General features: G+C 40.4%; 1 protein-coding gene across 1 annotated transcript; it reads right to left on the reverse strand.

Annotated features, from left to right (window-relative positions):
* Positions 1-11,479: 11,479 nt before the first annotated feature.
* gng13b (guanine nucleotide binding protein (G protein), gamma 13b) lies at positions 11,480-23,893 on the reverse strand. The gene is made up of 3 exons (XM_074697320.1): positions 23,484-23,893; positions 15,615-15,741; positions 11,480-14,156 (listed from the first exon to the last, which is right to left on the reverse strand). The coding sequence occupies exons 2-3, from the start codon at positions 15,710-15,712 to the stop codon at positions 14,051-14,053; spliced, it is 204 nt and encodes a 67-aa protein (XP_074553421.1). The 5' UTR covers positions 15,713-15,741; positions 23,484-23,893; the 3' UTR covers positions 11,480-14,050.
* Positions 23,894-24,312: the final 419 nt, after the last annotated feature.

The raw sequence follows: 24,312 nt of genomic DNA on the forward strand, positions 1-24,312 counted from the left end.
AGATGGACAAGTTAGCTGTGCTAACCCAGCAACAGAGGGAATACCAGAGGGCAGAGTGGCATCATACTATTCACAGACATGGCTAACGGAGCTAACATCAGACACCAACGCCACATTGGAAGGGCTTCACCTGCTGTGAGCAGACAGGATCCCGGAGACAGAGATGGAGCATGACTGAAGAAGCTCAGTCCTGGACCCTGTGGAGGTGGAGACTGGCTGAAGTGGACAATGATGGACAAGCTGTCTTCATCTATTTTCTTATGGACCTTTTTGCATTTTCTATACACTTTCTTACTTTTGTTTTCTTGATCGCTGCTGTGACTTCAATTTCGTTGTACTTGTTACAATGACAATAAAGTTCTATTCTATTCTATTCTATTCTATTCTATTCTATTCTATTCTATTCTATAATGTGACTGTGGCATACGCAGTCAACATGCAAGTGAGTGGAGGATATTCTGTTAGCTGCTTTGCCAGATAGGGCTAGGTGCTTGAATAAAAGCAGTGTTGAACACTTCTCCTCACCACCCTGAACAGTCCCTAGTTGTCTTAAAAAGGATAACCTCTCACTGGCAGAGGATCAGACACCTGTTTTTGTTTCTTCAAGCTATATTTTAGGGCATTTCTGCCCAAAGAGGAACATGAAATAAATATCTCGTGTTCTAAATAGCTTTTAATTGGGATAAGGCTGGCAGAGGAACCACCAACTGTGTCCGTCCTCCTCCTCATCCTCCTCTTCTCTCCTCCTGGGAATATCTCTTCTATTCTTTTACAGGAACACCCCCACAGCACTCCATCATCTGCATAGATACATAATACTGTCCCTCTGTGTGTGTGTGTGTGTGTGTGTGTGTGTGTGTATGGTGTGTGTGTGTGTGTGTGTGTGTGTGTGTGTGTGTGTGTGTGTGTGTGTGTGTGTGTATGACGATGTTGTCACCAGTGCACCCAGTGAGTCATGTATCGTCCCACAAGGATCCTTGTTAATTTGAAACTTTAGAGACCCACAACGCCAGGAGTTTTCACACCCTCAGAAACACACCCACCTTCTTTAATGTGTCGTGTTGATGTTGTGTGATTTTATTACAGTCGTAAATTGTGTGTTTGTTTATTTTTGGGAGCTTTTATTCTTCTTTTTGTAGATCAAAGGAGAAAGTTGGACAAGCAGTAACCTTGTCAGTAACCTTGTAGTTCTTGGTCCAACTTTCTCCTTAGATCTGCAAAAAGTGCAATAATTGACTCAAATCAAATCATGTCATCTAATGTTAAACAAAAATTCTGCAATTTTCAGCTTTTTCTACCCATCAGCGTAAGAAAAAGCTCCTATAGTGGTTGCATTTGTTCGCTGTGACTTAAGCTTGATTTATGCTTGACATGTCCACAAGGTTCCCACAGCTCCTTCTCAGGCGGAAAATTTCCATGTCACACACATCCCAAAATGTTTAACTGCTGGATGGAAATGCACAGACAAAATGGTTTTTGAAGGAGCTAGAGTCCAAAGTTTTCAAATATTGGCATTGAAACTCATCGGAGAAGAGGAATTAGTTGAAAATGGTGTAAACAAATGCATACTTCTTCTACTCTGGTTTAGTACCATGGTGGACATGTGTCTGTAATTTGCTGCCCCCTGCAGTTTAGGAACAGACGTTGGGTCCACATATCTCATTTCTGTGAGTCCAGTTTGTGCAAAAAAAAACCATAATCCAGCCTTAAATGCTCTTGGTCTGAAAACTTGTCGAAATGAGAGCACATGATCTTCACAAGATCTCTACGAGATTTTCACGAGATCTCTACGAGATCTTCACAAGATCTTGATGAGATCTTCACAAAGTCTTTGTGAGATCTTCTCGAGATCTTCACAAGATCTTTGCAAGATCTTCACAAGGTCTTTGCAAGATTTTCACAAGATCTCTATGAGATCTTCACGATATCTTGACAGGATCATCAAAAATCTTTGTGACATCTTCATGAGATCTTCACAAGATCTTCCTCAACAGATCTAGACAAGATCTTCACAAGGTCTTCACGTAATCTTTACAAGATCATCAAAGGTCTTTAGGAGATCTTTACGAGATCTCACAAGATCCCCATAAGATCTTCCCAAGATCTTCAAGAGATCTTAACGCGATCTTTACGAGATCTTTACTAGACCTTCACAAGATCTTCACAAGATCTTCAGGAGATCTTCACAAGATCTTCATGAGACTCGCTAAAGTGAAAAGGCTATCACATCAGGAGCTCCTGACTGGTTTATGACCTGTCGGAGGAACTGGCCCCAAACACGAAGGTCTGCCCATAGCTCTGCCCCTGACAGGCCTCTAGATTGCTGGCCAATCAGAGGGAAGGGTTTGTGAGGCAGGAAGCTTAAAAAGGTATAATGGTGCATTCCATTTGTACTTGGAAGTCGGAATTTATGAGTTCTGAGTGGGAAATTTCAACTGGAACACCTGACGTCTGAGTTTCCTACTGAAAAGTCTGGGGATCCACCTACCCCCGAGTTTACAATTGAAGATGGCTGCTCCGGGTGTGAACAATTATTAAGCTCTTTTTATATTCCATTAATTTTAGAATTTTTGACTTGTGTTTGTCGCAATAAATCAGCCGTACATAGTATTATTCAATGTTCTGATGCAAGTTGAACGCAGCATAAGTTTCATTCAAGCCCTGAACAGCATGGAAAATCTGAACACTGCAACATTTCCAGTTTTTTTTCTGAACCTTCTGACTTAATTTACACCCTTTAATCTTTTTTTTCTTGTTTGCGTTTTCAGAAATCATAACCTAAAACCTGTGGGTTCCGTTGTTCAACACTTCAGTTCTGCTGTCACTTGACTAATGAGTAATATGCTGAACAGTCTGCGTTTGAAGGTGACACTCAGGCAGGCTGACTGCGTCTGTTGGTTGCCATGGTGAAGACGGATGCATGGCTCCTGCAGTGACAGCTCAGGGACCATGCTGGGTAAACATGGACTCCCCTGAGAGTGGGACAACCGCTAATAACACCACAGAAAAAAAACACACACTTGTTAAAGATCACACACAAATACACGTATGAGAGACTCATGGGACTGTGGCTCTTTCCTTGTTAACAACTCCAGCATCTCTGTCATATCTCTTTCTCTTCCAGCCCCTCCTTTTCTCGTTTCTATCTATATCTGTCCTCTCTTACCCCTGCCTCTCTGTTAGGCCTACAGTATTCTCCCTGATTCAGCCAGAACTGGGCCAGAGATCACAACACCATCCCAGCTGTGCACACACTCACGGCTACATACTGGCACAGAGAGACAGAGCCAATACTAATTAGCTCTACAAACAGGTCTCAGATTGCTCCTTGTGTGTATGCGTGCGTGTGTGTGTGTGTGTGTGTGTGTGTGTGTGTGTGTGTGTGTGTGTGTGTGTGTGTGTGTGTGTATGCGTGCGTGTGTGTGTGTGTGTGCATGTTGGGGTGACAGAGGGGCAGTGTGCCGTTAACTAAGTAGTGTGTCGGGATTTCTTTTTCTGTCCTCATACACGGAAATGAAGTTTGCCCGCAGAGTGACCTGTATCTCCTGACGCAAAGAGACAAGTGAGGGAATGGTGAGAAAGAGAAAAGACATTTAGGAGCCATATCTTTTAACTTATACATGGAAGATATTAAAAAGGAAAAGGATATTACTCATCCTTTTCCTGCAACAAATGAGAGAGTGAGACGAAGAAGTGTGGATGGATGGAAACGGCAGGGATTGATGGTGATTATGCAGTGCCAGCAAAGTTGAACTTTTCCTTGTAAGGCCAGATTCCTTGCTCCAAAGCAGGGGTCAGATGGCTCAGTGTGTTGGTCTTTAATGAACCAGATCCTTGACTGTCTCCATATACAGCCATGAAACAATACAGAACTATGTCCCCGAAAATGGTTTTTTTTGCCCAATTTTAGCACCTATCGTGTTAGAGCCACATAACCTCTTAAGACCCAAGCTTTTGCCTGGTGTGCTTTTTGGGATAAGTAAGACCTAAAAAGGATAATAGCTAAACTTGGTCATTTTACAGGGAGTTTGATTATTTGTTTGTTAGTATTGTTTTTGTACTTGAATATGTTGTTTTTTTCCCCACTAAAATCGGTATAATGTTATGATTTCACCAAAAGATAATGTGGGCAGTATCCCTATATGTGGCTAATAAGTCAAAGTTTTAAAAAATAAAGCATCATGGGTCTTGGAGTAAAACATTGTAAAGTCCATACATGGACACGGGGTCTTAAGAGGTTAAGGCTTCCATCTTTGGTTAACATCACCTAAAACATGTGCACTGTACTTTACTCTTCAACCTTTTAAAAACCCTAAATAGAGGATAAAATCTGCGTCCACCATTTGATCTGCAACTCTGCATTACCTTAAATGGTCTGTAGTGTCTAATATCAACTTTTGAAGGACAGGTCTTGGCTCTGACAGTCACATTAAAGTTTTGACATGCTACCTACAATTGCAATAAAACCTCTCCAGACTGCCTGCACATAAGCTCTAGATTGAATTTGTAACACCGTGTTAGCAGGTTGTCCAATTCGACAAGAAGGATGTCATAACAAAGAAAATTAGGTTCTCCAAGTAAAGACTTTAAAAGGAGAAAAAGCCTCCAGGGATCTAGTATTTTTTTTCCTGCTTCACACAAAGCCTTAAAACGACTCTCTAAATGTCACGTTAGCCATCTGCTACTACTGTTACCACACAGTGTTGTATTTGCAAACCATGCAATTTTATTGTTACACAAGATGTCTTGAGTCCTGTGGTGGCTTTTCTCTTGAACAAACATGGGTAAAAAAACTTCTGTCTGGGTAATCAGACTCACCCCACAAAGCCATGGTGTTTTGTTCACCTCAAACATCTGGAAAGCCTGTTTTTATGTCCCCCTTGAGTTTTATGTTGAAAATAGCACCGTGTTTTGTTTTCTCAAAAGAAACAATCCTGCACTGTTGATTGCAGATTTTTTTTAACCTAATTTAGATTATTTATGTACTAAAAAGTTGTCATGACCATTGATCAGCAGTGGAAAAATGTTAAAAATTCCCAGTATCGCCCACCTCTAAATTGAACTGAACTGAACCACTTGGTGGAAATGGGCCTTTAGTCAGCATACCTGGATCCAGTGTGCTGAGTTTCTTGACACCCCGAGACAACCAGAACACCATCATATCGGCTGAGGAGAGGGTTGAGTCAGACAAAGGCACCAGAATGCATGAATAGAAGCCCATATGTGATGATTGAGCAGGATTATCCTCGTAAAAGTAGACATTGTATTTTTTAGGAAACTCTTCCAGACCCTACTTTAAACCTCACCATTTTCTTTACTGGTTGAACTGTTATTAATGTTTATCACTAACTTTTTCTACACAATAATTGTAGTTTTCTTATCAATGTATGTATTGTACTCTAAAATTTGTTACCCTGATGTTTTGAAAGTATTTAGCAGCCACATGTATGTCACATAAGTCCACCATCCCCCAAAGTACACAATAGTTGCTCCTCTTCTGAATGACCTGACCTCATATTTGATCTAGCTTGGTTGTGTGTATTGAGCGAGTGAGCTGTGTGCTGGGTTATTATTGATCTTTTAGCACTGAGCTCAGATTAATGCTGAGTTAATGGGTGTGGTGTCAGCAGAGCTTACAGTATTATATATGACTTTACCAGAGAGCTTCTAAACTGAGGGCACCTTTAGAGATAGATCCTGCTGAGAGGGTGCTGGATTTACAGACTCCAAGCTGTCAGGTTACCATGATTACTGTCATGAACTTGCCAAGAATTTTAGAGTGTATTTTCTATGAATTACTTGTCAACAGTGAGTGTATTATATTTTGCTAGAATAATAGCTCCATAAAGCTCTGTATAAACACAGTCCATTTATATCATTTAATGCCTGCATGTGTCAATTCTTGCTGCTCACCTTTGATTATGAAAACACAATGACATGTACATCATTAGCATCCATGTTCTTTACCCCACAACACAGCCCATTTTACCAACCAACTTCAGGCTGTTAAATTGGTCTCTTTTCCAAAAAAAAAAGAAAGAAACACCTGAATAGTATCCCTGCCCAGAGCATGCACAGACTTTTAAAACCATTTGAGTTTCTCAACAGCTCTGCCTGTAGAAAGCTGAGAGTTGTGTGAGTGTGTACCCTGCAGCCCCAGTGGATTAACCCTTGCTCTGGTAATGAGTGTTGATGGCAACCTAAAGTCCAGGGAATCCACTGCTCCCATCAGCGGATCAGCTCAATAATCTGCAGGACCAGGCAGGCAGTTAGAGATGCACTTACTTTATTCCATTCGAAAACCTGAAGGCAGAGAGAGACAGTCAACATTAGGAGCTCAGGGAGTAACAGGGAATGAGAGGCAGAGATTTTTTTTTTTTGGATGCTATAAATAGCCTAAATGTAAGAGAGAACAAATAAATTCTAGAGAGACAGTAGGTTTTCTTCAAAGCTGCCTGAAGTCTTTGAAAAACAAACAATGAGAAAGAAATTTAGAGGATTATTTTACAAGCTCAATTGCTTTTACTAAATCTGTTTTGAATCTGTAGTGTGATGAATTTCTAAAATTTAACACCAAATGAACTTTAACTGCTGAGATTTAACATTCAGTGAATGTCAGATTCATTGTTCAAAAACCAAATCATCCTCAAGATCCCGCTAATCACCTACAAAGCTCCCCATACCTTGCAGATCTCCTCCAATATCACTCCCCTACCTCAGATCTTTGGACAGCTGCAATTCAGAATCACTCCTCTCATTCAAAACTCAACTCAAAACCCACTTTTTCAAGACATTTTGAGATCTAACTCCCACCATACAAAAAATATAAAGAAAAAAGAAAAAAAATAGCCTTTTACCATCTTTATCAAGAGGATCTCTCTTTTAGTTTGGTGCTACAGTATTTACATTGAATCATTCAGCATAATGTTTGCTAACTGATTTTTATATGCTGGAAGTTAATGAAACTTAGCTACAGAAGTCAACATTAGCATAACTTGACTCTTTCAACATCAGCTGAAAATGATGTATCACCAAATTACAAACAAAACTAGAAAAGCACTCAGAGAGCGCAGCATTTGCCAAAGCAAATTGTGATTGTCACGCAACACTTTAGTCCTACTTTAATGTTATACTCCCTTTCGTGCTTTTACATCTGTCAGAAATTATGGTGACCTTGTCTTGTATTGTTTTGCAAATCAATTTGACCATTTACTGTGGAGTTATAGACACATATGGTGAAAACGGCCCTATCTCACAATGATAAATAGTCCTTTGAAAAATTCCTGGATGCGGAGAGTGATCCGGATCACCTTGAAAATTTAATCAGTTCTTCTTTATCCCATTTTGAACATTTCCTGAAAATTTCATCAAGATCTGTTTGTTACTATTTCAGTTATGTTGTTCACAGACAAACAAACAAACCAACCAACAAACAGATAAACAGACAAACTCACCCCAAAACACAACCTCCTTGGTGGAGGTAACAATATAGCTAGGAGCTAACTTAGGCTTCAGTAAATGTTAGCTAACATCAGAGATGTTGAAGACAACTTTATATTTCTTCCCAGCAAAGTGGCAATACATTTTTTCAGATAAGACGTTGACTTATCTAGGAACAGATGTAAACAGTCTTGTTTATGTTATTCACGTTGTATTGAAGTTTTGGTCTACTGCTCAACTTTCCCAAAGAAGACACTTTACATGGTTGAGATGTGGTTTAAAGGGTAAAAACTACAATTGCATGGCTCATTGTGTTTGAGGGTGTGGCTGAGCCATATGTCAAGGTTGGAGGAGAAAGGACACAGGACTGGTTGGAGATGATAGAAATGTAACCAGGGTCTGTAGAGGATCATCTCTAAACATGTAACACGCAGATGTGCTACAGCTGCAGAAGACCACACCGAGTGCCCCTTCTGTCAGCTGAGAGGTGTTGCTCACAGGATGCTTCAACAGCGTATTCATATCCATGAGAGAGTGGGGGAGAGATAAAAGTTCCCCTAAAGAGTGGATTAAACTCTCAGATTAGATGGCATCTGGTGGCCTCAGCAGCACAGAGAGCAGTCAGGGCGTGCGCGGTGGGTGTAAGCGAGGAACAGATTATCACCACCAGCAGAGAGCATTAGAGATTGGTTCCCTTCATATACACTGTGTGTGTGTGTGTGTGTGTGTGTGTGTGTGTGTGCGTGTGTGTGTGTGTGTGTGTGTGTGTGTGTGTGTGTGTGTGTGTGTGTGTGTATTGGTGCAGGGGGGTTGGATAGTTAATCCTAATCTACTCATCAATGTATGCTGAGGATCAACAGGCCATTAGTGCCTGTTTTGTGTTTATAGATGTGCATCTGTATATGTGGAGCTCAGCAACATGAACACTTGTCCATCTGAACCCGAGTGTGTTTCACTCTGAATGTGCACATTCATGTGTGTTGGTCTGTATGTTTGTGTGCACTTTTAGAGTGTAATCTGAGAGTGGGAATAGGGGGTTAGAGGGCCATTAACTGATGCATTAGCCCTCACTGCAGAGCACTGAGGAAACAGTGAGAAGAGTGGTGGTGTGTGAGTGTGTGTGTGTGCGTGCTTGTTAGTGTCTGTCTGTGTGTGTGTGTTATGGAAAGCTGATCATTTGAGGATTTCAGGGGCGAAAGGGACAATGGGGGTGAGGATTTAGCATCAAGGGTGAGGGGGGTTGAGTGCATTAGTGAGTGCATGTGTGTCAGTGTGTGTCTGTGGGATTGAGGGGAGATGACCCATAAAAAGCAGACAGACACGAGCTGTAGTCGGCTGTCTCACCATCTCCACCCCCTTTTGTTGAAACATACCAAGACTGAGACTGTAGAGCAATTGCCAAAATATGATATGTCAAATAACTGAAATTTAATTTGTCTTTTACAGATCAATGGATCATTCATTTCTTACATATTGGTGCAAACATAACTTCTGTCACTTAAACAGATTGGATATGCATCATGCAAAGAGACTACCTCTGAAATGTACTGACATTTTACCTTTTATGAACTTATTACAGACTATAAATACCCAACAACATGGAAGCATTATTTTCTAAAAGGCACAACTTTAGAATAAAGCATCATCCAAACTCTTCAGCTCACCTCTGCAAAATAAAACATTATTTGTTGCATGCTCATTTATTCTTTGTGTATATGTGTCATTTATTAAGGAAGCAAGAAATAAGTCCTTTAACTATTATGACTTTCTCTGCCTGAGGAAGAGTCTCGCTTGCTTCCAGACAATTAGTTTCTTTACCTTTTCTGTAGTCAGAAACTCTGGGCTCAAGATTGGGATCAGAAGCTAAGGATGTACTCAGGAGGTTTTCCTTCACAGCTGATCCTCCTGCTTCTCCTCACTTCTTACAGGTGGCATGTAGTTCTCTGGGACCTTCTGCAGCTCGTTGGTGAGCTCCATGGTTTGTTGGAGCTGCTGATTGAACTGAAAGCTCAGTTCCAATCTTTTTTTTTTTTTTTAAAGATGAGATGAGTTTCTCAGAGCTTATGTATCTTTTTTAAGTTTGCGTTCCATCAATTCGACAGTTAATTTTGGTCCAAAAGAAGTAAAACTTGGGTGAATATAAAGTGTCCCAACTTCCCTCTCATGATAAAGATTTCTGTTATCGAAAAAGCTTTGCTACATGGTTAAAAGGACTAACTTGTGCTGTTTCTGCACAAAAATACTTATCTTCAATCTTTTGAATCTTAAAATCGTGCAACTAGAAAAACACTCAGAGAACGCAGACCTCCGCCAAAGCATATTGTGATTGTCACCAACACTTTATTCCTACTTTGATGTTATACTCCCTTTCAGCAGACTGTTTGCTACAATTTGGTGTTTGTTGCAAGTTTGTACGATAACTTTTTACCTGACAGTGTTGAAAATTTTGATGACCCAGTACATTTTTCATATTCTGGATCTTAGTATCCAGAATATTGGCAGGATGTGGATCCTACTTTTACATCTGTCAGAAATTATGGTGACCTTGTCGTGTATTGTTTTTCAGAGCAATCCAACCATTTATGGTGGAGTTATATACACACATGGTGAAAAGGGCCTTATCCCACAATGATAAAGAATCCTTAAAAAAAATCCTTTATCCAGATGGTGATCTGGATCACCTCCAAAAGTTAATCACTTCTTCCTTATCCGATTTTGAACATTTCCTGAAAATTTCATCAAGATCCGTTGGTTAGACTTATATTTATATTCTAATCCTCTTTTTCTAATTTACATTTTATACTCAAATATTTTCTCCATGCTGTCAGAAGAGGAACAGTATTTAGATTTTTCTGTATGTCCTTGCAATCAAAACATTTGAATCTTGAATAATTTGTTTCTTCTAAGTTGTTAATTGCCATAAGTATCAAGCCTTTTTTTTTTTTTTTTTTTTTTCTGAATTCCTATATTGGCTAACAGCCATCATTGAGAGCTTTTGAATGGAATGCAACCTTTAAGTCTTATCATTCAAAAAAATGTCTGGTCACGTCACTCGTCTTCTTCAAACTGGTACAAATCATACATCATGAAAATACCTTTTTTGTATGCATGTTTGTTTTTTGTTTTTTTTCCTTTTTACAGTCAAAAGCATGGTTTAGTGTAAACATATTTGATATGGCCTCCATAATGATGTGTTTCTTGTGAGATCTACCAAACGAAGAACATAAATATAGTTTGAGGTGTGCAGATTGGGCTTTGCTGTAATCCAGTTTAGGAGACATTTATTGGTGTCCACACTCTTGGGTTGATGAGGCGTCAGAGGCTCTAACTGAGAAAAAGAGATAGTCAGGGAGAGAAGAGGAAAGAGAAAGTGCTAGACCAAGAGGCACTGACGGGGTGAAGTGAGAGCCCTCCATGTCTACTGTTTCTATTATTCATGAGTTACAAGAAGCAGTGAAGGGGAAGGAAGAGAGGAGAGTGGAGCTTTTTTGTCATCCTCTTGAGTGTAGCCAGCTATAGGACCATCTGTCTCAACCTCCCATCTACCAGTCTCTTTTATCGTCTCTGTAGACCTCTTGCTCATCATTTTTCACTCTCTTCTGTACAGTCAGACTTATGAGTTTTGCATGCATTCCTCTGAGGGGTGATGCTCTAGGTGGTGCAAGGAAAATCAAACTGAAAACCTCTGTTTTAGCTTAGGTTTTTTTTTTTGGCAGGGTGGGGGTGGTGGTGATACTGGAAATGTGGGGAGAAGACAGAGTAAGGAAGACATAAACCAGAAGATTGTGAACATAGGATGTACACCTTGACCTTTAAAACTTAGCTTAAAGAAAAAAAAACAAACTAAAACTAAAAATAATGTGATGCATAGGAACCTGAGAGATAATGCTGTTTATGTACAATTTACCATGATAGTAGCTAAAGCTGTTAAACTAGCATGCTAAAATTTCCAAACACATGCATACCAGGAATAACAGAAACAACCCAGGACACCCAGTTGTCTAAAAATCTTCTACTTTATTCAATAAGATAAATGTTTTTGTAAAACATTCAATAAAAAATGATGTTTCGTTTATTGCTCATTGTCTTCTTTACACTAAGACTTGATCTGATGCATAATAATTTTTCCAAAGCACTCTCACAAGGAATATTTTGCTAGATATTTAGACAAGATTTGAAGCTGTCATTATAGTAGTAGTAACATACATACGTACGCACGTTCAGATTATATAAAAACAAAACAAACAGGTGAGTAAAGTCGCATGAACAGAAAAAAATGACGAGGGACAGGCAGACTCGGGAATCCTCTCATGTACAGTGTGCTCTCGCTGTGGCTCTTGTGAGATGGTAGCCGACAGCGGGTTGCTTTACCATCGCTTTTGTACAAGCTTAAAATAAAAGTTGAAAGCTTTGAATCCTGAAATCATTTTGCAGGAAAGTGAAGCCTGACACTGGAAAAGCTACATACCTGAGACTCAGAAACAGTTCTTTGTACCACTGAAGCCACTTTAAAAGTCCTCCTGCGTTTGTTTATGATGCATATATGAAGCATCAGCATAAATCTGTCGGGAAATATAGATCTTCTTTTCCAATATTAAGACAAAGTCAAACATGATGCCCAAAATAATGGACAGTATGGCTCACAGTGTCTCAAAAACAACCATGGGACTTCTAAAGTGACTCTATTTGGAGTCTTGTGTTGCATATATGCTTGACATCCTAAGTGTTTTGGCCAGCTATCAGGTACAGGTTGTTTTACATTTGCAGTTATTTTGATAAGTCTAAACCATGTCAGTATGATTGGAAGGAGTCTTTGCTTCAGACATGTTTTCAAAAATAAGGTTAGATAGATTCAAGCATGACTGATAAAAAAAAGAAAAGCAGCTTTTTTGAAAATTGCGGACAATGGAATTTAAGTTTGAGGAGAAAGGAAACAGTTATAAAGAATATGACTTCAATCATTTAAGCAGTGAGCAGCCTTCAGGGAAATGGGTCATCTTGAGGAAAACGTATATGATAAGACTCATTACAGTACTGAGATGAAGTGAGGCTCCCTGTCCCAAGTCGTTTAGAGAATCCCACATCTTCGCCACTCCTCCCCTCATACACATTCCCACAAAGCAGTGTGCAGTGTGCGTGTTCAGTTGATTTGCTTGGCCTCAAGCCTGCCTGCCTGTGTGTGTGTGTGTTACATTGCTGCATGTGTGTGTGCTCCACAACCTGTAAGGGAGCCTAACATCCAAATTTAAAGACATTCAAAAAAAGAAAAAAAAAAATACACCCATAAACACACAATTGCATGCACGCACACGCAGGCCAGTTCTGAGGTCAGCTGTGATCATGCCACATATTTACATTCTCTGTTTAAGGAAACTGTGTACAAGGCAGTAGTAGATGATGTTCTGGCGAGGTGTTATCGATTTTTGGTCATTTTCTGTTTTTCCTTTGAATGTACGAGAAAGAGGAATGCAGACATACTAAATGAAAGCTAAGGTGAAGGAAGGAAAGAAGGAAGGGAGGATCCCACCAATAAATAAATAAATAAATAAACTAAGCATTGATCAATAAGTTAATAAGTTAAAGGGGTTCGTCTGTACAAATATGGAGGGAGTGTGCTTGAATGGTCTGTTTGCATGTTGTGTGTGTGTGTGTGTGTGTTTGTGTGTTTGTGTGTCATCCTCTTGGGGTTGTAGTTTAGGGGTGGGGAGAAGTAAACTCACATCCCACTCCCACCTCCCACTCCCCAAAGAGACCCATAGCTCCATTCTGCTCTGGCGACACAAACAGAGCTGCTATGGCACTTTCTGACCAAAAGACACTGAAGCGAAACGAAACAAGTTGCAGATTAGGATGTAAATGGTATAACCATGCTTACACGAGTTGTGCGAAATCAAAGCAAGTTGTAGACCGTGGGAGTGGCTGAGGGAGGATGCTGTCAAAATAGCAAACGTGTTGCTGTCACAAAGACATTTCCTTTCAACATATTGATGTTTCTATTTCTGTGCATAAGTACTCTATCTTGAAACAGCCTTCACTCATTCTTGTTTTGAATTTTGAAGTTTTAACATTATTTAGCAATCCAATAACTTTCATTCAAAAAAGTAAGATGTTTTTGTTGCTTTTAGGACAGCAGTTTAACTCTCCCTGCAGAGTATGACTCCCTAGTTTACAACATCTCATTCAGAGTGAATGAAAAAGAAAGAAATGCAAATGCATACGGTCAAGAGAAGAGATTGAAAAGAGGAAAGAAAGCTTGTGACTAGCAGCTGCATAAATAAGTTATTATATATCCATATTGAGTAAGATAATAAGAGTATTGATCATCGTCATCATATTTCATAGTAATGATGCATCGCCGTGGCAGGAGTAAACTTGCAGTGAGTGTGTGGCAGTCAGGGAAAAATCCCAAAGTTTGAATCAAAGTGTGTGAGTGTGATTTTCTGTGCCCTTGTTGGGGTGTGTGTTCAGGGAGTTTCATTTCTTGTACATTCAGTGTGAGAGATTTAGAGGCGCTGTTTGGCCGTGGGGTCAAGGGGGGATCTGTCGATGTGTGTGTGTTTGGTCACGGTGGTTAAAGATGAAGGGTCATGGAGGGTCCGATGGTTTTCTTCTAGAGGAGGATGCACTTTCCCTTCTCCACCCAGGGGTTGTTCTTCATTAACTCTGGGTTCAGGAAGGGATCCTCTGGGACGCCGTCCTCTATCCACTTGACCAAGCTTTATGGAGAGACAGAGAGGGTTAGAGACATATTTCAAATTCCACAGGAAGTGTTTTACCCACAATCCATTTTCAACACTCGTTTCCATAAAAGGCAAGAAGGAGAATCTAAATAACCTCAAGCCGCAAGTCACAAAAGTGTAGTCTCTCCTTTGTTGTATCTCTACAGTTGTTATACACATGGATTCACGCAGACAACACAGAGCACACTGCTACAACTTTACAGACTTTTTGGCTTATGTTAAGATGTTTTTGCGTCGCCTTCTAACACCCCCGGTACTGTTTAAAATGATTGTCATGGATCATACCTCATGATATTGTGCTATTGTTAGAGCAGACTGTACTGAGCAGTTTACAGATGTTTAGAATGTGAGAAAGCATCACACCCTCTCTTTAAGTTTTTTAAAGCCTCTCTTAACATCTTTACTTCTACTGCTTAGCTAATGTGAAAGTTTAAAAAAATGTATTACAAATGACATCTTATTAAACATTGTATTTATTTTTATTGCCCTGAAATGTTTGCTCCTTTAATTTAACGCTGCTCATTATCCATGAAGTAAAAGTATAACTAAGCAAAAATATTTCCTCTCCCCATCTGTTCCTCTTTTTCCTTCAATAGTTCTTTCATTTGGACAAAACTGACCCTGAGCACGTCAGAGCTTTTCATAAAAACAGCCTTTGTCAAAAACAGTCCTCTAAAGCCACCACGCTGATGAAGCCTCACATGAAGTGATTCTTTTGAGTTTACCTGATTGGCCCTTCACCCACAGAGAGGAGAGAAGAGAGGAAGAGAACTTACTGACGGATGCAGATTTGCTCTAAAGTGTGCTGTGTCTGTGTCCATGATTATAAGGTTAGCATCAGTTAATGAGGTGCTCTCCCTGATTATCAGTGTGGTGGAATGACTGGGATTGTTGTTGAAACAATATTTCTTTTTTGATGCAGTGCTTTTTATACGGGCGTACATTTAAATAAACTGTTCAGGTTACCTTGGAAACATGCATTTACTCAACAGTCTCATCTCAAGGGTTACTTTCTCGTTTGTTGTTGCACTCTGGATAAGATCACTTAGCATTTTTTAGCAGCCATGGCTGGCTTAGCGGTGAAAGAAGAGGGATTCAAATTTGCATCTGCTGCCCTGTCCCGTAGAGGAACTTTATTTATTTTAAAGGTCAGGTTAAATAAGAGATGCACTGATCCAAAATTTTAAGTCTCAATACCTCAGTTTTAAAAAGAGTGAGAATCTGAAAAGAAAACTTAAGTTATAATTTTGACTCAGTGTGTAGGTGGAGTTTTTTGTGTCTTACTTGTACATGTTAAATGTCTCCCAGAGTTCAGAGCATGTTTGGCAAAATAACACAGCTTTTTTTTATTTTTGTCCTCAGAGTTACTGCTGTAGGCTTTCAGGGGGCCTTGAACTTGGATATTTTTAGAGCTATTGTGCTCTAACTACTCACTCAGTGACTGTTTTGGAGGACTTTTCTCGTTTGAAGGCCAGCTGGTACTTGAGGCTCTCCACCTCCTTCTTCATCTGGGGCAGGTCCATCTCATCCATGGCTGCAGCTTGGTGTAGGGCTTTTCTACCTGCAACACAGAAAGCAGGGTAGGGTTATTTTTACACAGTGCAAAATTGTACAAAATAGTGGGTAGACACACTCAATACTGTACAACTGCGCCCTGCAGCAGCTTTAGTGATTCCACGGACAGGGAGGGTGAAAAAGAGGCTGCCAGATTCACAGAGAACAAACAAGTGCTGCCAAAACTGGCAGACCCACTCAACACCACAAGATAAATTCAGTTGCTTTCTTTTGTATCCTTGGGGCTGCTTTTTTTTTACAGCTTTAATACATTTTTATTAGTTTCGGTCCACTTCTTGAATATTGCTTTGTGTAGTTTAATATTTCTTCACAATCTTTGGCTACAGGCTACAAACAGGTTTAGAACCACTTACTGCTAGTAGAGGAAATATTTTGTGTCTGAGCCCTTGTAGCAAAAAAAAAGGACACCTTTTTTTTTTTTTTTTTTTAGACCTTATTAGCTCTCACTCTCACCTTCTCATGTCACCTTGGTGTTGACATGTTGACTCTTCAAAGGAGAAAAAGAACAGCCTAAGGCACCAACGCAATTTTGGAAATTCACCATAACTGCTACAAGCCGTCAGTTGTTCACTATTGTGAGCGATATTACCTTCATTCCTCTCTGTTCCATCCTTTCTTTGTCTCTCCCTCCCTCTTTCTCTCACTCCCCACCCACGCATGTGTCCACTATACCCTCTTAACAATACACTTTCCCTTGTGTGTGTCTACTTGTGTTCCCTATATGTGTGTGTGTGTGTGTGTGCCTGTGTGAGTCATTGGAGGATTCAGGAGAGCAGAGTGCTTGTCTGGTCTGCACTTAGAATTGATCTCACTGAGGTGCTTCTATCAGAAACAACAATAGTATTTTTAAAGCACATTAAATAACACTTGATATTATGCAATTGTCCTTCATGACAGTTTAGTGAGTGTGGGGGCGTTGTGAGGCGGGAAATAGCAGCGAAGAATTCATCACCTCCTGTGCAGAATAGTCGGGATGCTAATTGAGTACATAAACCAAAACATTACACCAGACACTGGTTTAATGGTTCGACAACAGGGTCCAAGACTGATTTTTTGCATCCAAAAGCAGTTTGGATAATTTGACAGCCAAGAGACAGAAGAAAGAAATCGGAATGGAATAATAATAATGATAACTTTATTTGCAGTCAAGCTTCTTCAATTTAACTTATGTTAGACTTTATTTTAGCTGTCAGGTATTCATGTAAAGAGCTTCTAAAGTACAATAACTTTGACTTTTGGAAAAAAATAAAAAAAAGACACAAGACAAACAATGTTGCTTAAAAAAGGCGAGAGCGACCCTGGTGGAGAGGAGCAGTGAGATATTTACATGATGTGTGCCCCTTTGTGAGTTCAAGGAAAACACCAGGTGCAATATTACATGACAAAGTGTGTGTGTCTCACCAATATTAGACAGACAGACAGAGGCAGAGTGATGGCTGGTACCTGGCTGAGATCAGGTTTCAGCAGCATCCTCCAGAGACAAGAGGAGGATTGAACGCTTTCCTCTTTCTTCAGCTTCTTCTTTCTTGTTTTGACTCCCTCTTTCCTAATTTCCCCACTATTTTTCATCTCCATCCATTTGTTTCCTCAATTAGTTTCCTATATTTTCCTCTACAAATTAATTGTGGTCTTCCAACCAGGGCCATGAACTCAACACTTTTGTGTGCAGGTAGAAACACGGTACTGCAAAGATTTCCATGTCACCACAGTCCATCCCAAAGAGGCTCAGGCCCTAAAAAGCTGCAAACATTTTTGCCCTATGTTTATTTAGAGCTTCCTCTTTGCATGGTAACTGCTGTAACATGCATTTGAGAAATGCAGGTTTTGAGGTATGATTTGGAGCCCATGCAGTGATTCCCACTTCAGAGTCATGTCTGTTTTTAATCCTGTGGTACCTGAAAACCTGGAGATTTTTTATCCCACTGTTTTGTTCAGCCTTGTCCCTTTTAGCACCAAGATTCCCCATGATTTCTAAAATCTTTTGATGATAATAGACAATAAAATGCACAGAGGAAGCATCTTTATGTTGTTTCATGTCAGTAAACCCTAAAAAACTATGATTTTACGGATTGAAATTGAAAGACTGCTTCCCTTCCCTGCGTTGATATTCAAGGGCCTAATGTTTCGAAAATGAAAATGCTTTCTCAGAGATGGATCCGCCACTTTTTTTTCTTCAGCACAGTGCTGAATGACGTCACTGCCCTGCAGGCTTTCTGCTCCTCTGGCTCTCAGTCAATACAATGTCTCACTCAGGCCTCATTTCAATGATCTTTCTGAAAAGTGAAGCACTTCTACAAATGATTTTTTTTTGCAACATGTGATTAAACTACTGGGATAAAAATACTTGGCTATAAATAGCAGGTTTAATCAATTTGACATCACGAACAATGCTGCCCCTCCTTCTTTGCTTCCACTCATCCATCTACCAGATTGTGTCTATTATCTTCTTCTCTTTTTATCCTTTCTATTGTTCTGCCTCCTCTCTTTCTCAAATTACTACTCCTGCTGTTTGCTCAATACTCATCCATGTATCTGTTATTATCTCCTGCATGTCAGCCGCTGGCTAATTAAAACCAAAGCAAACTTCCAGCTTTTAGACATTACATGCTGCAATCAGTTTATTATTGAAACCATAAGTGACGTGGAGCGACCTGTGTCCTGTCGTTCGACTTGCAGTGTGAGGTTTGAATCATTAGACGAGTAGCAGCAGGTTGCTCTCTCTGCAGCACTTTCTTTATTTCATTGCTGTCTTGTGTCTGTTCTCCATCCGTCTCCTGCTGCCTTCCACAGATGCCTCCTCACTAAGTGCTCCCTATCCGTTTTCGCAAATCTCACACACTTCACCTATTACTCCACAAGATAACAGTCTATCCTGCTCTCTTGCTTCAGCAGCCTGGCCAGGAGTTGGTCATGTCCCATTAAAGTACTGAGACATTCTACCAAAAGCAGCAGGTATAATATTTAATGTGCTGGTGCAGCTTTTTAAATCATCAGTATACAATGACAGATTTATTGTGACCACCAGACACATTTACTATAAAGCAGGCTTTAAACCCTGTCTGCTTAATGTCACAAAGTTGCTCTTGTAGGGTGTGTTTTTCTCATCAGGCCTTCCGCCATCTGCTATCAGGAGACCCTCCAAAGGCTTGGCTCATGTGTGCAAGAGAATCTACTTTGACTGTTCTTCAAAATCAAACGACGCATTCTCTGGAGTAACTCCTCTGTGGTCTACTGAACAATACTTCATGTTCTCTTTGTACATGTTAAGAGCACACTAATTAAGTTAGTGAGTACGTTGTGTTTCATTTTAACCAGTTACTTTGTTTACATCTACCACTAATACTTGAAATAAAATTATCAGGATAAAAATAGTTCACTATAAACACCTAAGAAGAGAAATCCAGCCCAACAGTCGCCATAATGGTGTTATTTTAATAACAAGAAAAGCCTCTTTTTTTATTTCATCACTTTTAGGGACAGAGGAACATTTCAGAATGAGTTGAAATCAAGCAGCAACCTCCAGTCTGAGAATATGAGACAATGCGGAAGTGCTAAAATCTGCTGTTTCTCGTGTGTCCGCTTGAGGCTGGGTCCGGAAGTACACACCAAGCCAAAAAAAGCCGTTTTTAAAGCAGAAATTAACCTATTTACAGCCTGGTTCAAAAAACGTCTCCTGTCCGAGTCTCAAATTTTACTACCAGCACCCACTGTACGGGGGGTGAATTTTTTTCTGACTCTGCAATTTAGAGGAAATTAAGATCGCGAGCTCTCCCAATAAGAGGCACAGCTGAGGGTCATGTGACTGACAGGCACCCTATGGCTGTAGGCGAAGCCCTTGCCACTACCAATATGGCCGCTATAGCTGATCTGCTTCATTTTCCGTTTCAGAAACAGACGGGTGACGTCGGCGAGACTACGTCCATGTTTTATACAGTCTATGGTTGAAATGATCTGAATTTGATCAGATATTCAGCTCATGTACACACAGGTCTTAATTTTGTGATATAAATTTGACCTTTATCAAGTTAAAATGATAAACACGTAGGAAGTTTTGCCTTTTATCCATTCTTTATGGTACTCTAGAAAAAAATTTACACATCTTAGATATGAATATAACCATAAAGCTAATAAAGAGCTGACCTCAGACATATAAACGTTTGGATTCTTAGTTGGATTTTGTCCGACAGCTTGTAGCCATAGTGTTCCTCTATTTTGCTTTGTGCCTTTTTTTTAATAAAATCAAAGTTTAAATCCAGATTTTTGGGCTTCTTTCCATGCAGAGGGACACACAGCAGCTCTTGGGTAATATGGCTTGGGGTTTCTTTTTCCCCAAAGCACAACCTGGTTCTTATGGAGCCAAAACAATGACTTTTATGTTTGGTATTGGTATTGTGTTGAAAACACATCCTGAAACTGAAAAAAAGCATCGGCATTAAAAAATGTGTATTGTAAAAAAAGTTCATGAAGCATGATACATAAAATCAACTGACACTGAAGAAACACTGCAGCGTCCAGCAGATTAAAATGAGCCTTACAGCCGAAAAACTGCAAAATCGTGTATACCTTTTCAAAATCTTCAAACACGAAGTGTTGTGAAGAGCAGCTCAAAAGACGGAGCTTTCTACAGAAGAGCAGGTAGTGGGTGGATGAGAACTAAAAAAAGGGAACTGCAGCTAGGTGTGAGACCTCATCCTGTATCCACAGATGAACCTTGGGCTTATCCAGATCCTTACAGTAAATTTGATCATTATTTCCACTTTCTGTTTTTTTCCATCAGAAAAATATATAAGTATTGTATTTTTCCTGATAAAACAGAAAAAAACAGCACAATTGATGCCACCCCCTCTTTCCATTGTTCCTATTAGAAATCTGAAACAAAACTGTGCTTCTGTAGTGTTTCTCTATCTGACCTCCCAGCTGTGGTGTTGATCTAATTCCAGTCAGCAGCATGCTACAACTTAAGCAACACAGATGAAACCCCACCTTAAACACAACATTTAATACATACTGATACCAAGCGTGAGCACAAACATGGTTCATGAAGACACTTATGTCTGAACCACAAAAAAATAGATAAAATGGTAAAAAATAAAAATAAAAAAAAAACCAGCAAAAAAACAGCAGATTTGTATTTTTGGCAATGAAAATTCAGAGCTAGTTACCAAAATATCTGTTTTGTTCAAGAATGGAAAATGGTGTAACATTCAAATGTATGTAAATATTTTGACACCTGAACCAAGTATTTTCATGGTGGGAAAAAAAGTCTGATGTGACAATGTTAAAATGTGTTGAGATTGAGTTGTTTAATGTTTGCCTGGTCTAAGATGAGCTCTGTAATACATGGAGAGAGGCTTACAGCCAAAAAGTCAGATGTTTAACACGCCACAGTCTTTCTTTAAGTGGTGCAATTTTTGAGTGTTTTAATGTGACAATATGTAAAGCCAAAGGACCATGACTCCAAATTTAAGACAGCTTTTGGTCATATCAGTAAGATAAATGTTGACTAACACATCGGAGCAGCAGTGTGTGCTGTTACACTGTGGTCTGGGTGTGTATGCAGTAGTTACTGCAGCAGATTTGCAGCTGCAAGTCTAAACTGGGACACTTTGCCATGAAGGGATTGCTTCGAGATTGCGCTCAGGTACGAGGCGAAAGCCGAAGAACAAGTTAATTACATTTGCTTTATTAAAACAATTCTGTGAGACTCTATAATCAACCTTTTCTTTTCCTCTACTTTGTAGGAAGCGTAGGGTGAAGTTGGCGGCTTCAGCATGTTCTGTCACAGGTAATTAAAACAAACAAAGCCTTTAGAAATCTGTTGTGCTCTCATTGTGGCTCTGCATCCAAGAGGCAGCTGTGCATTTGTGTTTCTAAGCTGCTATTTTAGAAATATGCTTGGGTGGGAACTGTAGGGCTGGTTGTTTTAGGGGTGGGTATGTAGGTCGTATGGTGATTTGGGTCAAAAGCATCCAGAGATTAACCTCTACCCCCTGTCTTCTCCGCTGTTTTCCAGCCTCACACTGTATAACGTACTGTGTTTGTGTGTGTGGAGCAGGTGGCAATTTAAGGAGAGCTGCTACCAGTGCTTAATATGTTGAATGACTGTCAGGCCTGGATGCTAATGTGAAAGAAGAAAGTAGCTGGTAAAGGAGAACCACAGGTGAAAGGGTAAGTATAAAAAAGAAGACAGAGTGAGTTAAATATGGAAGGGAAAACAGAGGAAATGATAAAGAAGCTGAAATAAGGAAAAAGAGACAGATGAAGGGAAACAGAGTGAGACTCTTCTTGCCTCTGTAGCTACTGCATTGTAAATAGAGACTAAAAATAGAAAGGAACAGGCAGAGCTGCTCTGACCAACTGAGAGAGGAGGCTAAGACAGAGAGAAGAGGCTCCTTGCTGTAAAAACTGAAAAGATGATGCTGCTGAAGATAATAAATGCCAGACGCTGACAGACAGTGTTTGAGCTTTTACAACCAGCTGATCCGTCCTGCGCTACAATGACCTCTGGAGGCACTGGGACCAGTCCAGCTGATATCACACCAGCACAGCCCTGTCCACATGGAGGAGTCAATCAGACCTGATCAATACTGGCCTGAGCTGGACTGGCTGTTTTTCCCAGTGTCAGGACACACAAAGGTCAGCTGTTGTATTTCTGCCCAACTATTTCCTCACTGAAAGGAGCCCAATCAGGGTAATTGTCTGTGCACTAAGAGGGTAAAAAGAGGACTGAGACAGAGGGGTGTGGCCAGAGAAGAAAACTTGGCTTATTAGCATCACTGACAGCTATCGAAATGGGTCAACAAGAATGTTTGTGATACGTTTGTGATGAGAAATCTTGTCCATGGGAACAAAATGATAAAGGTTGCACACCATATTCTTACAAAGACACACAAATCATCTGAACGGGGACACCGATATGAGTAGAGAGATGCAAAATGGCATCACAGACAAATTTACGCAGAAGACATCTAATCCCAACACAAAGGGACAAAAAAACAAGTAAGAATTAGCAAAAAAAAAAAAAACTTCAACTACATAATAAAGTGAGAACAAAAACTACAAAGGGATTCAAAATGGTGCAATGCAAAAGAAACAGCAAAAAAAAAAATCCATTCACCTATTCCTATACACATCTGCATGTTCTGATGATGTAAGGCTTTTACACATCCCTACATAATCACAAAGAAAAGCCGTATTACTGATGGACTATGCACTAAAAGTTCTGTGTTTGGGATTTGTTTATTGAATTAACTTACTCCTGTTTAGAACGAGGACACAAGACACTAGAAGTGGTTGCAAGATGAGTATCTTGTGTCCTCAAAACAGGTTTATGAGACCAGGGAGAGGATGGAGAGAAAGAGAGAGAAAGAGGAATGAGGAGGAGGACATAGGAGAGAGAAAAGGAGAGTCTTGGGGGCTGTAGGCGGACAGTACAAAGTGTGAAATGGACCTCGCAGGTTGTTGCACTTAAGTGGTAGACACATTCCAGATAAACTGTTGAGAAATGCATTTTAATGCATTAATCTTAAGGATAATCTGAATACCCCCCTGAAATGAATGACAGAAATTTGATGCCCATCTTGAATTTGATTCTTGCAAAATGGATTAATTGATGCTGGGAGGCCTGTGATTAAAATGTTACAGCAGCTTTGACTATGATAACACAATAACCCTTTGTGACAGACTACATCGTCTATTTTGGCAAAACTCGACATCAGCATCTCTTACCTCACAGATGCCGGTTGAGGCTGTTGCTCTCTTCAAGTCTGACCGGTGCAGTTATACCGGAGAGGGAACACAGGACACCAGCGGGCCGGAACACGGATTGCAGCTTTGATTTCCCAGCTACTGGATAAATATGAGTTGACTCAATGTCCGTAGACTTTGTTTATCTCGGGGAAACGCTGCGCACTCTCAGTGCCAAGGATAAAATCCGCAGTCTCCGGAGTAAAAACAGACGATGACGACCAGTCTGAGACTGTCTGGAGTGCTGCAGGAATCTCTTCGTACGCTGTAGTCCGCTTTCCGCAGTAGCAGCTCGGGAATTAGTGGGTCGAAAGAGACAGCGGACGAGTTGACGAGCCGGTCCGGTGCGCACGTCGCCGATAACTGCCCGCTCCTCTGCTGGGATCTTCCTTTATGAGCGCCACGCGCGTGTATCGGCGCGCGTGCACGTGGTTGTGTGAGTCAGAGAGAGCGCGCGAGAGAGAGAGAGTTCCCCGAGGATGCATTTAGAGAGTTGCCCGGGCGATGCAGGGGGGTGGGGGCTAAACAGGTACAAGTCAAGGAAAGGAAGTCTGCACACACACTCACGCGCTTAACTAACTGTGCGCGTGAGTGTGGACTCTTTTTGCCCCCTTTGCCCAGACTCTGGATATCTGCCCTAATAAGGCCACTTATAGCTCCACTGACCAAAGTCAGATTTAGGTTCTGACTGAGAGAGGGGAGAAATGTGTTCGTACCATTTCTTAGATGAGAATTTCTGTATATGAGCTGGGACACCACAGAAGAAGAGTGAATTTGTGAAGTTAATTCTTACCTTTTTAGGCATTTGGTG

This window comes from Halichoeres trimaculatus, unplaced genomic scaffold (genome assembly GCF_033239565.1).
Source record: "Halichoeres trimaculatus isolate MK-OKI-2021-1 unplaced genomic scaffold, fHalTri1.1 fHalTri1_scaffold_20, whole genome shotgun sequence".
In the NCBI taxonomy this organism is placed as follows: Eukaryota; Metazoa; Chordata; class Actinopteri; order Labriformes; family Labridae; genus Halichoeres; species Halichoeres trimaculatus.